The sequence below is a fragment of the Carassius carassius genome, chromosome 20, assembly GCF_963082965.1.
Source record: "Carassius carassius chromosome 20, fCarCar2.1, whole genome shotgun sequence".
NCBI lineage: Eukaryota > Metazoa > Chordata > Actinopteri > Cypriniformes > Cyprinidae > Carassius > Carassius carassius.
In genome coordinates this window covers 28,090,810-28,104,006 of record NC_081774.1, presented here as the reverse complement: position 1 = coordinate 28,104,006, position 13,197 = coordinate 28,090,810, and the positions used below count along the sequence as shown (strand labels likewise).

The window sequence follows — 13,197 nt, the reverse complement described above, 5'->3', positions numbered from 1 at the left end:
TCGGGTCTGAGAACATATCAGTTGCATTGCTATCTATGCAGGTTCAGAAATCTCTTGGATTTCTCATCAAAAATATCTTAATTTGCGTTCTGAAGATGAACGAAGGTTTTATGGGTTTTGTGGGTGAGAAATTATTGACAGAATTTTCATTTTTGGGTGAACTATTCCTTAAGTCTTTGAATAATGCTTTCAATCTTTGATTATTGCATTATGCCACACATTTATGTTAGCACTACGCAAAGCCTTTGATCTTCTATTGGACAAGTCAAGTGATGTTCACTTAATAAATCAGATGAAGAAACTATCATGGCTAAATGTAAAGCTAAAAAAAAGAGTGAATAACATGACTTATTCTTTATTTTCAACTTCAAATGGGTACACTGAGTTCATTCAATGGATGAATCGTCAGACTGATGCAAACAAGTAGTCTGGATTTCGAATCTAAAACAGTTACTAAAACTTCACAACTGAGATAAAACATTGCCATGACATAAATTTACACTGCACAGGAAATTCTATTTTCACACAACTAAAAAAAATAAATATGGAGGAGAACTTACTTCCATTGTTTCCAACGACAAAGTTGACGTTTGGACCAAACGCAAAGGGACCAAGCATCGAGTGACACATGAAGTTCCTTAGAGAGATACTCTCTATGATGCCCACTTCACCTGTGACCTGAAAACACACATACATGGATGCGTATGGGGACGTTACTAGCAAGTCTATGGAGAAAGTGCATAAGGTAAAAGCAAAAATGAGCAGTCGAGACCGTTGTACTGTGCTGTGCAAGTCTTACACTCTCTGATGTGTTCAAGCCGTCTCCTGAACTGAAGTAGGCCGTTTCATCCTCTTCAGAGAGCTCGGGTTGAGACAACCGGCTTCTCTTATCAGGTGTCTGCCCTGAATTACTGCTCTTTCTCTTCGACATCTCCTACAAACATCAAACACAGTCATTTATATCCTTTATTGTCATTACACTGCCATGTCACTTAATATGAGATAATTCCCACTTGTTGTTTTTGTACATTTGTATGTTTTCCTTGTCTTTCCTTGTAAAGTCTCTAGTTTTAGCTCGAAAATAATTAACACCAAATCTTATTAGATGAATGTAACCACTCTTCTGTATTAGATCAGAAAAGTACAAATGGTACAAATTCTCAAAAATGTAAGACTTTGTATCTTGCAATTCTGAAAAAAGAAAGAGAATTGTGAGGTATATCTCCGGCTTTTTTCTCATCTGCTCGTTCAGCCAGAGAAGAAAAAGGAAATTGCGACTTTTTAACTAGGCAATTCTGAGTTTATATCTTGCAGTTCTACAGAAAGAAAAAAAAGATGAATTGCAAGAAAAACATTTGAATTGTGATATAAAATGTTGTCATTTCCTTTTAGTTGTCACAAAGGTGGATTGCATTTAGGTTGTTTTTAATTTGCCGTTTTGTTTTTCTTGTGGCTTGAGTTTTATTATAAGAATGTCAAGTCAGAAAGTCAGAGCATGTAGATTGGATCCATCTTTTAAGAAAACAGACAAATCAACAGTGGTTCTGATCATAATGCAAATTTGCTGATAAAATAGTATAAGAAGAAACCATACATATTTAATGCAGTTACTTAACAAAAAAGAAATCTGATAATGCATAACACAGACTGGCATGTTCTGGTTTTGATCTGACATTGAGTTATCCTTTTCACACAGACCTCACAAAACTGATCAGGATCACAGAAACCAAGACAAAAACACTAAAGGAAAGGCGACATAACTGTTGCAATCACGGCTGTTCTCACAGAAAATCGCTCCATACGACGTATTACTAAATATCAGATATTCAGTAACACAATTCAACATTAATAGTTAGTTTATTATAGGCTACTTACAATTTGAGCGCAAAATGAAACTTAACGTTAAATCAAAACAACTTAAATCAAAACGTGAAAACGAATCCACTCCACACATCGCTTGAGGCGACTTTGGAAACTTTAACAGCAAATTTACTGTAAGATACTGGAAAGTTACAACATTAACGTAACTTACATAGGATAGGTTTTATACACATTACTGTCACGTTGAAATTCGCTTCTGCTAAAATGTTAGCAGACAGGCGACAGACTTCAAAAACTGATTAAGGAACATTAGTTCCTTAAAACCATTGCTGACATGTAAAACAGACAAAAGGAAGCTATATGCAAGTGATTATGGTGTTTTGTGTTTAGTTTTATGTCAAGTGTGTGAAACAGACGAAACAAACCAGTGAACACTCCTGAGGATCCTCGCGCGCTTTGACCCAAGACTGCTCGCAGAGCGCGATCGCGTGAGTCCACTTCCGGGATGTCTCAACCAATCAGATAACTCTGGGTAGGTGGTGCCAGAGAATGTCTTATATGGCGAGAAGTTTCACTCTCACTACACTCCCGGCTTCTGAACTGGTTGCAGTTCCACTCTGATTCCATATGAGGGCGCTCACAGGACGAGTGCAGAATGAATGGAGGTCAATGGTATACTAGGTATGTTGACATAGCAACGTATACCCTTCAAAATCAACTTTTCTCAAGATATAGTTTGTCGAGTAATTTTAATGTTGTATTCGAAAGGAGATGCAAAGAAATTACACATTGCTGAGTGTTAGATTTTTTTAAGAGTCACTTATTTGCTTTAAAAAGTCTTTTAAAATGTCAATGACGTCATACACATTCACATTCATTAGCAGGATGCTAACGTGTTATGGGCAACAACAACTCAACCTGTAAGAAATCGAAAGGACATATAAGTACTCGTTCATTCAACTTTCGACCTATAACCCATCATGAACTTGCAAAACCTACAATCAACTCTGAGATTTCTCAACGGCAATCGAGTGAAAGGGACAAATTTAGCCGTCTAGCCCCATAGACTCCCATTCATTTTGCACTCATGGCGATCGCCCCCAGTGGAACTTTGGTGGTACTGCAACCAAAATTCGGTACAATAGGACTTAATAGGGAGTTGGAAGGCTCTCCGTAGACAGGCTCTGGTGGTGCTCTTACTGTCTTCTTCTTCTATCTTTCCGGCAGTGTAGATGATACTGGGCGTATTACTGCCTCCACAGGTCAAAGTTTGAACTAAACCTCTTAACTTGATCTTCTTATAGACAAGAACTGAAGAACTACCTCAGTGTCAAAACAAATAAGTAACAGAAAACACTTTAACTAAAAAAGTGCTTTTCTTCCTGAATTACACTTCCTACATTAAGTGAAAACTTTCCCTACTGTTTCCATATTCCCAAATTCACATAATCCAGAAATATGCTTTCCTACAGCATACAACAAGTCATTTAATCCACAGTAAGGTAGGAGGGTGAAACATTTATTATGCCTATGGGTTAAAAAATGAATATATATTCAAAATGCATTTTCATAAACATCCTAATCCATTAATTAAATCACAAATGAGTGTCATAAAGAACAGAAATTCAAAAAAGTGTGTGAACCATGCAAATAAACACATTTTTCAATTCAGCATTGGATATATATTATCTATCATAGATCAGTGTTAATAATAATAAAAGAAATCAATTTAATAAAAAATTAAATTCTACCTACTTTTCACAAATTTGTTCATGTGTACGATATACGGCTATTTTTATTCATTTGCATATTGAAATCATCTACTAAACCCATACATAATGTAATACTTAAAATAACCATCAAAAGGGCCCAGTTATAACTTTAAATAATTCAGATTTTCATTAAATTGTATTTAAATATATAGCCTATGCATGGATACGTTCTAAATCATTTAGTAAAAGATTTGGTATGAGCTCTGAGTACACGCACTAACACACATGGAGCTTACTGCACAAATGTTCTTGATTTGTGTGAAAAGCTATTCACATTTACATCACCAATCTAAATTCTTAAATGGATAGTTTACCTTAAAATTAAAAATCTATTATGAGTAACTCAGCCTCATTACTTTATTTCTTCAGTGGAACACAAGCTGCCTTTATATGCTAATGAAATAAAAATCGTACTTCCCACTTATGTCACAATTATGAGTTTGATGCATTCAAGCACTTTGCTGTCAGAAAGATATGAATCATGGAGGATGACAGGTTCAGTCTTACCTATTTCTTGGAGAAATCTTATAGAAGACCATAGAAAATATTTAGTCAACATCCAGAGGCTTTTTAATAAAATATAAATGCAACCACAAAAAAATTACCACATTATGGTATAGATTAGCTGTGCTGAGATAGTCAGCTTGTTGACAAAATGATCTTTTTGATAATAAATTTTTACTAGTTCTGATAGCACATGAAGGTGGCATCAGACAGAATGTTCACCCTGCTCTTTTCCATTCAAGGAAAGTGAATGCTGACAAGGGGTTGTCAAGCTCCAAAAAGGTAAAAACACAATAAAAGTTTCATTACACTAGTCTATATGAATCATGGAGTGTATTCCAAGTACAAACAATAGCTTTGTGTGTGAAAGAGAATGCAATTTAAGTTGTTATTCATTATATGGAAAAGACCAGCATCAACATTCCCCTTTTGTGTTCCACGAAAGACATCATATAGGTTTGGAACAACACGAGGATGAGTAACTGATGACAGCAGCACAGTCAATCAATACAACTGAAAGTGAAAGTGAAAGTGACGTGACATTCAGCCAAGTATGGTGACCCATACTCAGAATTTGTGCTCTGCATTTAATCCATCCAAAGTGCACACACACAGAGCAGTGAACACACACACACACACACACACACACACACACACACACACACACACACACACTGTGAACACACACCCAGAGCAGTGGGCAGCCATTTATGCTGCGGCGCCCGGGGAGCAGTTGGGGGTTCAATGCCTTGCTCAAGGGCACCTAAATCTTGGTATTGAGGGTAGAGGGAGCACTGTACATGCACTCCCCCCACCTACAATTCCTGCCGGCCCGAGACTCGAACTCACAACCTTTCAATTGCAAGTCCGACTCTCTAACCATTAGGCCACGACTTTCCTGGCAAGACATATTATTATGTGGGTGCCACATAAATTTAAATAAGAGGGCATATAGACTGATTGTGTTGAAGTCCTGGTGCATATCATGTGATAGAGACATTAGCCTAGGTTACTATATGCCAGCTGATCTCAGAAGTCATACTTTGCATCTCTCTCATTCAGAGGATAGACATAATGAGATAATTTTTGGACTTCCTGATGTAATCAGTGTCCATCATTTAATTATATTAGAATTCTCTCATGACTAAACATATCTGATACATGGCAAACACAGAGCCAAGTTGAGTCTAAAATCAGCTTGTTATGGTCAAATGTGTGAGTGTTTCCACCACAAACAATTAAGTCATATTTTCACAGTTTAGCTTCATTAGACGAAATTACAGTTTGATTGATAATAAAGTGCCATAAAATATTCTATGAGGTTTACATTGCAATCATTTTCACTCAGTAAACAGTGAAATACTTAGATTTATTGAGTGATTATTTCACTCATTGGTTAGATCATCACAAAAGGAGAAAATTGCCTTTGTGTCCTCACTTCATGGCAACACCAAAAAGCTGCAGTCTGTGTCAACAAGTCCAACTGTCCTGACTGTAGGTTACTACAAGCTTTTTCAGCCTTTCCAAACAATTATGCATGTTTGGCTGATGTAGGCTGCAGTATCGATATTTCAAAAATGGAAGCGCAATTAATATGATATAAATTACTAAACAGAACTCACTAAACAGAACACAACCTTTTCTACTTAAAGACACGAAAGCATCCACAGAGGCTTAACAGCGAATCAGACTTCAACCACATGACGATGCTCCACAGAATAAGTGTGTCCCTGTTAAATTCATAAATTGAACACAGCATTGCAATCATCTTTGCAATCATCTCTACAAAAAACAGGAGTTTAAATAGTTAATATATATATATATATATATATATATATATATATATATATATATATATATATATATATATATATATATTATTGTACACACATTATTTATTTTTGAGTCATTAAATATATAATGTAGAAAGATGCATATCTGTGTGAGCAGAATTTTACCCCATGTATTCTACTGTGTTTACTGCCCACGTGTGACACGGACGATGTACTGCATCGGGTTCTTTGGGATACAGGTTATAAAACGCGTCCGGGTCCCTTTAACACATATTTTCTCAAAAACACACAAACAAACTGCGACCACTCTGCTGAAGCTCTTTGCTTTATATTAATAAAAACTGAGATGTAACAAAGCCTATTTACATAACAAAAAGTCGCTGTCCTCAAATTATTCAGTTGCCAAAAGCAGGTTTTATGAAATATGTACTACAGTAATTTATTTCCACAGGGATTAAGGTGAACGGAACGAGAAAAGCTTTTTTTTTTCGCTCCATGGACAGTGCAATTATTAAAGAATACAACACATGAAATAAAAATATACATAAATGTAGCTATAAAAGAATTGAATAAAAGTCAACAATAAAAATGTAAGAATAAAATATAAAAAATATGAATACTGTAGAATTAAATATAGAATGGAAAATAATGTGCATGAAAGTACACTATAGTCTAAAATATTAAGATACCCAGGGATGTACAAGAGGCAACATGCATATGTGCATTATACTGTAGTCTTAAATATTAAGATACACAGGAATGTACAAGTGGCAAATGTGCAAACAGGTTGACACTTTCAGTATGTCAATGTGAGGTAGAGAATGATGAATATCTTACTGATAGAATGAATATTAAGTTGAGACATGTAGATGTTAAGAGGGAGAAATCTCCTCCTAAGTCTCTTGGTTTTTGCCATCAGGCTATGGAAACGCTTACCAGATGGCAGCAAAGTAAAAAGATGGTTACTGGGGTGGGTGGAGTCCTTGATTATTTTAACAGCTCTGCTTTTGCAGCGTTTGAGGTAGATGTCCTGCAGAGAGGGGAGAGCAGACCCAGAGATGCGCTCAGCTAAGCGCACGACTCTCTGCAGGGCTTTGCTGTTGACTGGAGCTGTTCCCACACTGAAATACACTGAGTCATTACACTCTCTATGGTCCCTGAATAGAAAGTTTTCAGGATTGCTGGTGAGACCCTGAATTTCCTCAGCTGTCGCAGATGGTACAGTCTTTGCCTGGCTTTATTAACCTGTGTTTGAATGTGAGTAGTCCAAGTAAGGTACTTGAAGCTGCTCAGCTGGGTCCCGCTGATCATAAGTGGCGTATAGGGCTGCTGCTGTCTCTTACTGAAGTCCACAATCAGCTCTTTAGTTTTACTCACATTCAGAGAGAGACAGTTGTCCTGGCACCATGATGTTAGTTTCTCAACCTCATCCAAGTATGCAGTCTCATTATTGTTGTGAATGAGGCCCAGAACCACAGTATCATCAGCAAATTTGATAATAGATGTGGAGCTGTGGGAAGACACGCAGTCATGTGTGTAGAGAGAGTAGAGCAGGGGACTCAGGACACAGCCTTGTGGGTTTCTACGTTCAGGTTGATGGAGTTAGAGGTGAACTGGCCTAGTTTCACCACTTGAGGTCTGCCGGTGAGTCCATTGCATCAGCATTCTGTGTTCTCATTGGTTGGTTGCCAGATATCGATTACATTTTTTTAAAATATGTAAAAAATATAATATATATTTTTTAATATATATTCTTTATGGAGTTCTAATGTAGTATGACATAAACTATGTTGGCTATTCAGTTTATTTATTGTGAAATAACTGTTTTTTTTCTGTCCTCTCATAAGCATTGTTCTGGGCTGCCTTTCCTCAAAACCATTAATGGTTTCTTATGATACTTTTGGGAAACGCAGCTCTGAAAGCAATGTCAGAAGTGAGTGAATGCTCTCTGTGATTGATTAACTGACTTGAAGCATTTGCGTGTGTTTAGATGAGCAGGAAAATAGTTTTGTCCTACACAATTATTCCCTAACATGGGTTATTTGTCGAATTCAATGCATATTGCACGCATTATTAATTTAGTTAAATAAACAAAATCATTGATAAATAAAACAACTTAGTATCTGTATTTTTAATTTGAGTATTGATACTTCAGGATTGATACGCCCATCCATAACTTGGTCTCGGATGCCTGAAATCGATGTCTTTATAACATAATAAATGAATAGTCTAAATAAAATAAATAGTATAATAAATAGTCTAACACTATTTGAGCAAAAGAACAACATTTATGAGACAGTTCTTTAGATTTGATTGGTGATTTCAAATATGAAATTTATTCTTGAGTTTGGAGAACAGTTTTGGAAAATTTTATATTTCCCCAAGAAAGGGGACTTGCATGACGAGATGCGTGACATGACTTGTCTTAAAGGGAACCTTTTATCTCCCAATAGTAAGACAATCTGTGATACTACATCCACTATGATGTTACTGACACATGACATATCAGTGTCAATTGCATAGCTTTACTGCCATTCATAAATCCTCTCGAGTGGCCTCATAGGATAGTAAAGTTTGGATGCACACTTCAGAATCCGGAAGGAAGAATTAGGACATCTGGGTACTGGCAAAATCATGGCGACCGTCATTTAACGGTTCAGTGAGCACTTTCAGTGAGCAATTTCAGGATTCCCCCAATCATTTAGATGGGACTTGGTCTTGGATGCCTGAAATAGCTGCCCGGAGATGTTCCAAATATGGCCACGAGTGAACAGATTTTCCTTGAAAGGGATTTTGGTTGGGTGACGCAGTAAATGTCATGCCAACTATCACCTCTGTTCTGTCCCAACAAATAAATACACAAATGGTTTGGTATATGTTGTATATTGCTAAATGTAACTTTCTTTGGATAAAAACAACTGCTAAATGTTTAAAGGGGGGGTGAAATGCTATTTCATGTATACTGAGTTTTTTACACTGTTAAAGAGTTGGATTCCCATGCTAAACATGGACAAATTTTCAAAAATTAAGTTGTACGTTTGAAGGAGTATTTTTGTTCCAAAAATACTCCTTCCGGTTTGTCACAAGTTTCGGAAAGTTTTTTTCGAGTATGGGTCTGTGTGACGTTAGATGGAGCGGAATTTCCTTATATGGGTCCTAAGGGCACTTCTGCCGGAAGAGCGCGCTCTCCCGTAGAGCAGAACGGAGCAGAGACATTCACTGATCAGAGCGAGAGCGTCGCGAAATGTCACAAAAGAAGTGTGTTTTTGGTTGCGAGGGCAAGACAACCCTGCACAGATTACCAAAAAAAAAAAAAAAAATTAAGGGACCAGTGGACGGAGTTTATTTTTACAGAGCGTCGACGGAGTTGTGCAAGTGTTTTTGTTTGTTCCCTGCATTTCGAAGATGCTTGTTTTACAAACAAGGCCCAGTTTGACGCCGGATTTGCATATCGTTTATTTAAGGATGATGCAATCCCAACGAAAAAGGGTCACGATCGTGTGTTGGAACCGCAGGCGGTGAGTAACATTAAAACTGCTTCAAATATCTCTGTGTTGTTAACTTAGCTATCGGCGCGTAAGCACATCAAGTAAACCTTGTACACCTTTAAAGAAAAAAAAAGACGACAAAGTGGAACTTAGTCATTTTCCAAAACCGCTAAGCAAATATATAACGTACAGTTTCAATACATACCACATAGAGACGTCCTGCTGTAGTCATTGCTGCTGCTGCTCTCGTTCAGTTTCAGCCTCGTGATCTGATTCTGGATCATAAATAAACGGCTGAATCTGACTGTTAGCCATAGTTTGTTTTGGATGATGTTTTTTTTTTCCTCACGGTAATGTCACAACTTCCAAACGCTCTCAACGCAAAAGCCTACTCGCGCTCGTGATTCTTTAGCTCCGCCCACACGTCACGCCTCCAGACGCTCGTGTTTTTCCGAAAAAAATCTGCAGACTATTTTTCTCTTATAAATATAATAAAACTAAAGACTTTTTGGAGATATGAAGGATGCAGTACTACTCTATAGGTACTCAAGATTAACAGGAGATTGAGTGAAAATGAGCATTTCACCCCCCCTTTAATTAAAAACTTATATAATTAAGCCTATAGAATGTCAGTAAATGTTTATTTAAAAAAATCTTAACTGCTGAATAGGCATTGCTCTCCCTTTCTAGCTATACTTCTGTCTTAATTAACTGTTAACTGTAAAATGCAATGTTCATTAAAACAACTTACTATTCACCGTCTATAATATGAATGAAGTCATGATTAGTCGGACCCCAATAATGAAATCTGTTACAACACATTCAAACACAAAGGAATAACAATGGTAATTTTAATAACACCTTTATTAAAGATAGCCTGTCTTTGTTGGGGAACTTCAATAAGTCTAAATACTATTACAATTTTATCAACATCAACACTTTTCATTAATTTTCACATTTCACTTAATTCACAACAGCTGTAATAGACATTATTTTGATGAATTGTTTATTTATTTATTTACTTTTTGTTTTGCCCCTTATCTTGAATTTGGAGGACATGTGACGGAGGGTATAAGGAGAGTCTGGAAGCAGATGCGAGATTAACAGTTTAATGAGATGAGATGAAGATAAATAAACAAACAAACAATGATGCTGAGACGACGACACTCCGTGGTGGTGGTGAGGAGGTGAGGAATCCTGAAGGTGGCGGAGAGAAGGTGAGTAATCCGAATGATGACGGCGTGTAGACAGCAGGAGAGGATGGCACAGGAACTGCGGGAATAGAGCCGAAGGTAAATGTCCATGGCTGAGTGAACGTGCGAAGAGTGGATGAGGTTCAAAGGTAAACACAGGCATCCAACGCATACAACACTAAAGCAGATGGACAGGGAAACCACATTAAACAAATAACAACGATCTCACAAACACAAGACGTGAGACAAGCCAATATATAGTGGATGAGTAATGAGTGACAGCTGTTGCTGATGACAATTAACGGAGACGCCCACAAGCTAATCAGTGCAGACGCGAAAAACACAGATTTCACCATAAAGTGCAAACACCCCGAGATCACGGTTTACCAACCGTGACAGTACCCCCCCCTCTAAGAACTCCTCCTGGAATTCCCAGAAGGGCCTACCTGCTGATTGTAGTCATCAATAAGGGAGTGATCCAATATGTCCCTAGCAGGTACCCAACTCCTCTCCTCCGGACCGTAACCTTCCCAGTCCACCAGATACTGGAATCCTCGTCCCCTCCGTCTAGACTCCAGAATACGATTAACCGAATATGTCGGTTCCCCATCTACAAGACGCGGCGGTGGAGTAGGCGGATTAATATGTGCATAAAACACGGGTTTCATTTTGGACACATGAAAGGCGGGGTGTATCCTCCTGTATGCCGGAGGTAGTTTGAGGCAGACTGTCACCGGACTAATGATCTTGGTGATAGTGAACAGGCCGATAAATTTGGGAGCTAATTTATTAGAAATGGATCGCAGAGGAATGTTACTGGTACTAAGCCACACTTTTTGACCCACGACGTAGACGGTAGGCTTTGACCGGTGACGATCGGCTTTGTCCTTAGTGCGCTCCCTCACCCGGAGCAGAGTCTCGCGGGCTCTGGTCCAGGTGTGGTGACACCTCTGGACAAACGCGTGAGCGGAGGGGACTGCGACTTCAGATTCCAGACTGGGAAACGCTGGTGGCTGGTACCCTACGCTACACTGAAACGGAGAGAGGCCCGTAGCTGACACTGGCAACGAATTGTGGGCGTACTCCACCATAGAGAGTTGTTGACTCCAGGAAGAAGGATTCTTGGAGTACAAACATCGCAATGTCCTCTCTAAATCTTGGTTGGCTCGCTCAGATTGTCCGTTGCTTTGGGGATGATAACCCGAAGACAAGCTAACAGACGCTCCTAACAATTTGCGAAACTCTTTCCAAAATTTGGATATAAACTGAGATCCCCTGTCCGAAACCACATCTACCGGGAGGCCATGAAGCCGAAACACGTGATCTAGAACAGTGACCGCTGTCTCCTTGGCTGTCGGTAATTTGGGCAAGGGAATGAAATGTGCCGCCTTCGAGAACCGGTCCACTACGGTCAAAACGACCGTCATGCCATTAGAGGGCGGGAGGGCGGTAACAAAATCAAGAGCGATATGTGACCAGGGTCTCGAAGGGACAGACAGCGGTTGAAGAAGCCCATCAGGAGGTCGGTTAGATGACTTACCACTGGCACAAACTGAGCAAGCCAAAACAAAATCGCGGACATCGCGAGCCATACGTGGCCACCAGAATCATTGTCTAACTAACCCATTAGTTCTACTTATCCCTGGGTGACAAGCCATATTAGAACAATGACCCCACTGAACAACTTCGGACCTTAACTCCTCCGGCACAAATAAACGGTTCGGTGGGCAACCGGACGGAGGCGTTACCCCTTCTAAGGCCGTCTTGACCTTCGACTCGACCTCCCATACGAGTGCTGAGACTACTAATCTCTCCGGCAAAATACACTTGGGAGTAAAGGGACGGGTGGAGGGATCAAAAAGACGTGACAAAGAATCGGGTTTGACATTTTTGGAACCCGGGCGGTACGATAGGGTAAATTCAAAACGACCGAAAAAAAGTGCCCACCGAGCCTGCCTGGAATTGAGTCTTTTGGCAGTTCTAATGTATTCTAAGTTCTTATGATCGGTCCAAACAATAAAGGGAACCCCTGAACCCTGCAACCAGTGACGCCACTCCTCTAATGCTAGTTTGACCGCCAACAACTCTCTATTGCCAATGTCATAATTATGTTCGGCAGGAGATAATCGATGTGAGAAAAACACGCAAGGATGTACCTTATCTTCCGAAGCAGCACGTTGGGACAACACTGCTCCTACCCCCACCTCTGATACGTCGACCTCCACCACGAACTGCCGTGTGGGATCAGGGGCCACAAGGATGGGAGCCGAAATGAAGCGGCTTTTGAGGTTAGTAAACGCAGTCTCAGCAGGGTCCGACCACCTGAACGGAGTACTGGGAGAGGTCAAGGCTGTCAGAGGTGAGGCTAGTTGGCTGAAATTACGAATGAATACGCATTTCTCCGAATACGCATACGAATACGCATTTCTCCGCCTTGACAAAAAGCCCATTCTCAAGTAACCTCTGGAGCACTCGTCTGACGTTTGAACGTGTTCCTGGAGAGATGAAGAAAAAATCAGTATGTCATCCAGGTAAACATATATAAACTGATCTACCATATCTCTCAACACGTCATTCACGAGTGCTTGGAAAACCCCGGGCAAGTTGGAGAGCCCGAACGGCATCA

General features: G+C 39.3%; 1 protein-coding gene and 1 long non-coding RNA gene across 2 annotated transcripts in view; both read right to left on the bottom strand.

Annotated features, from left to right (window-relative positions):
* The window catches only part of LOC132096781 (structural maintenance of chromosomes protein 6-like), a 53,744-nt gene extending 51,389 nt beyond the window's left edge, over positions 1–2,355 (bottom strand). The window contains exons 1-3 of the mRNA XM_059502383.1: positions 2,247–2,355; positions 800–934; positions 561–678 (exon numbers count right to left, since the gene is read on the bottom strand). Of these exons, the coding sequence (XP_059358366.1) occupies positions 561–678; positions 800–931 (250 nt within the window). The 5' untranslated portion in view covers positions 932–934; positions 2,247–2,355. The remainder of the gene's footprint in view (positions 1–560; positions 679–799; positions 935–2,246) is intronic.
* A 6,463-nt stretch (positions 2,356–8,818) lies between these two features.
* LOC132095874 (uncharacterized) lies at positions 8,819–9,995 on the bottom strand. Its single transcript, XR_009422517.1, has 2 exons — positions 9,728–9,995; positions 8,819–9,547 (listed from the first exon to the last, which is right to left on the bottom strand). It is a non-coding gene; the product is annotated as an uncharacterized LOC132095874 (long non-coding RNA).
* Between the last annotated feature and the right edge of the window lie 3,202 nt (positions 9,996–13,197).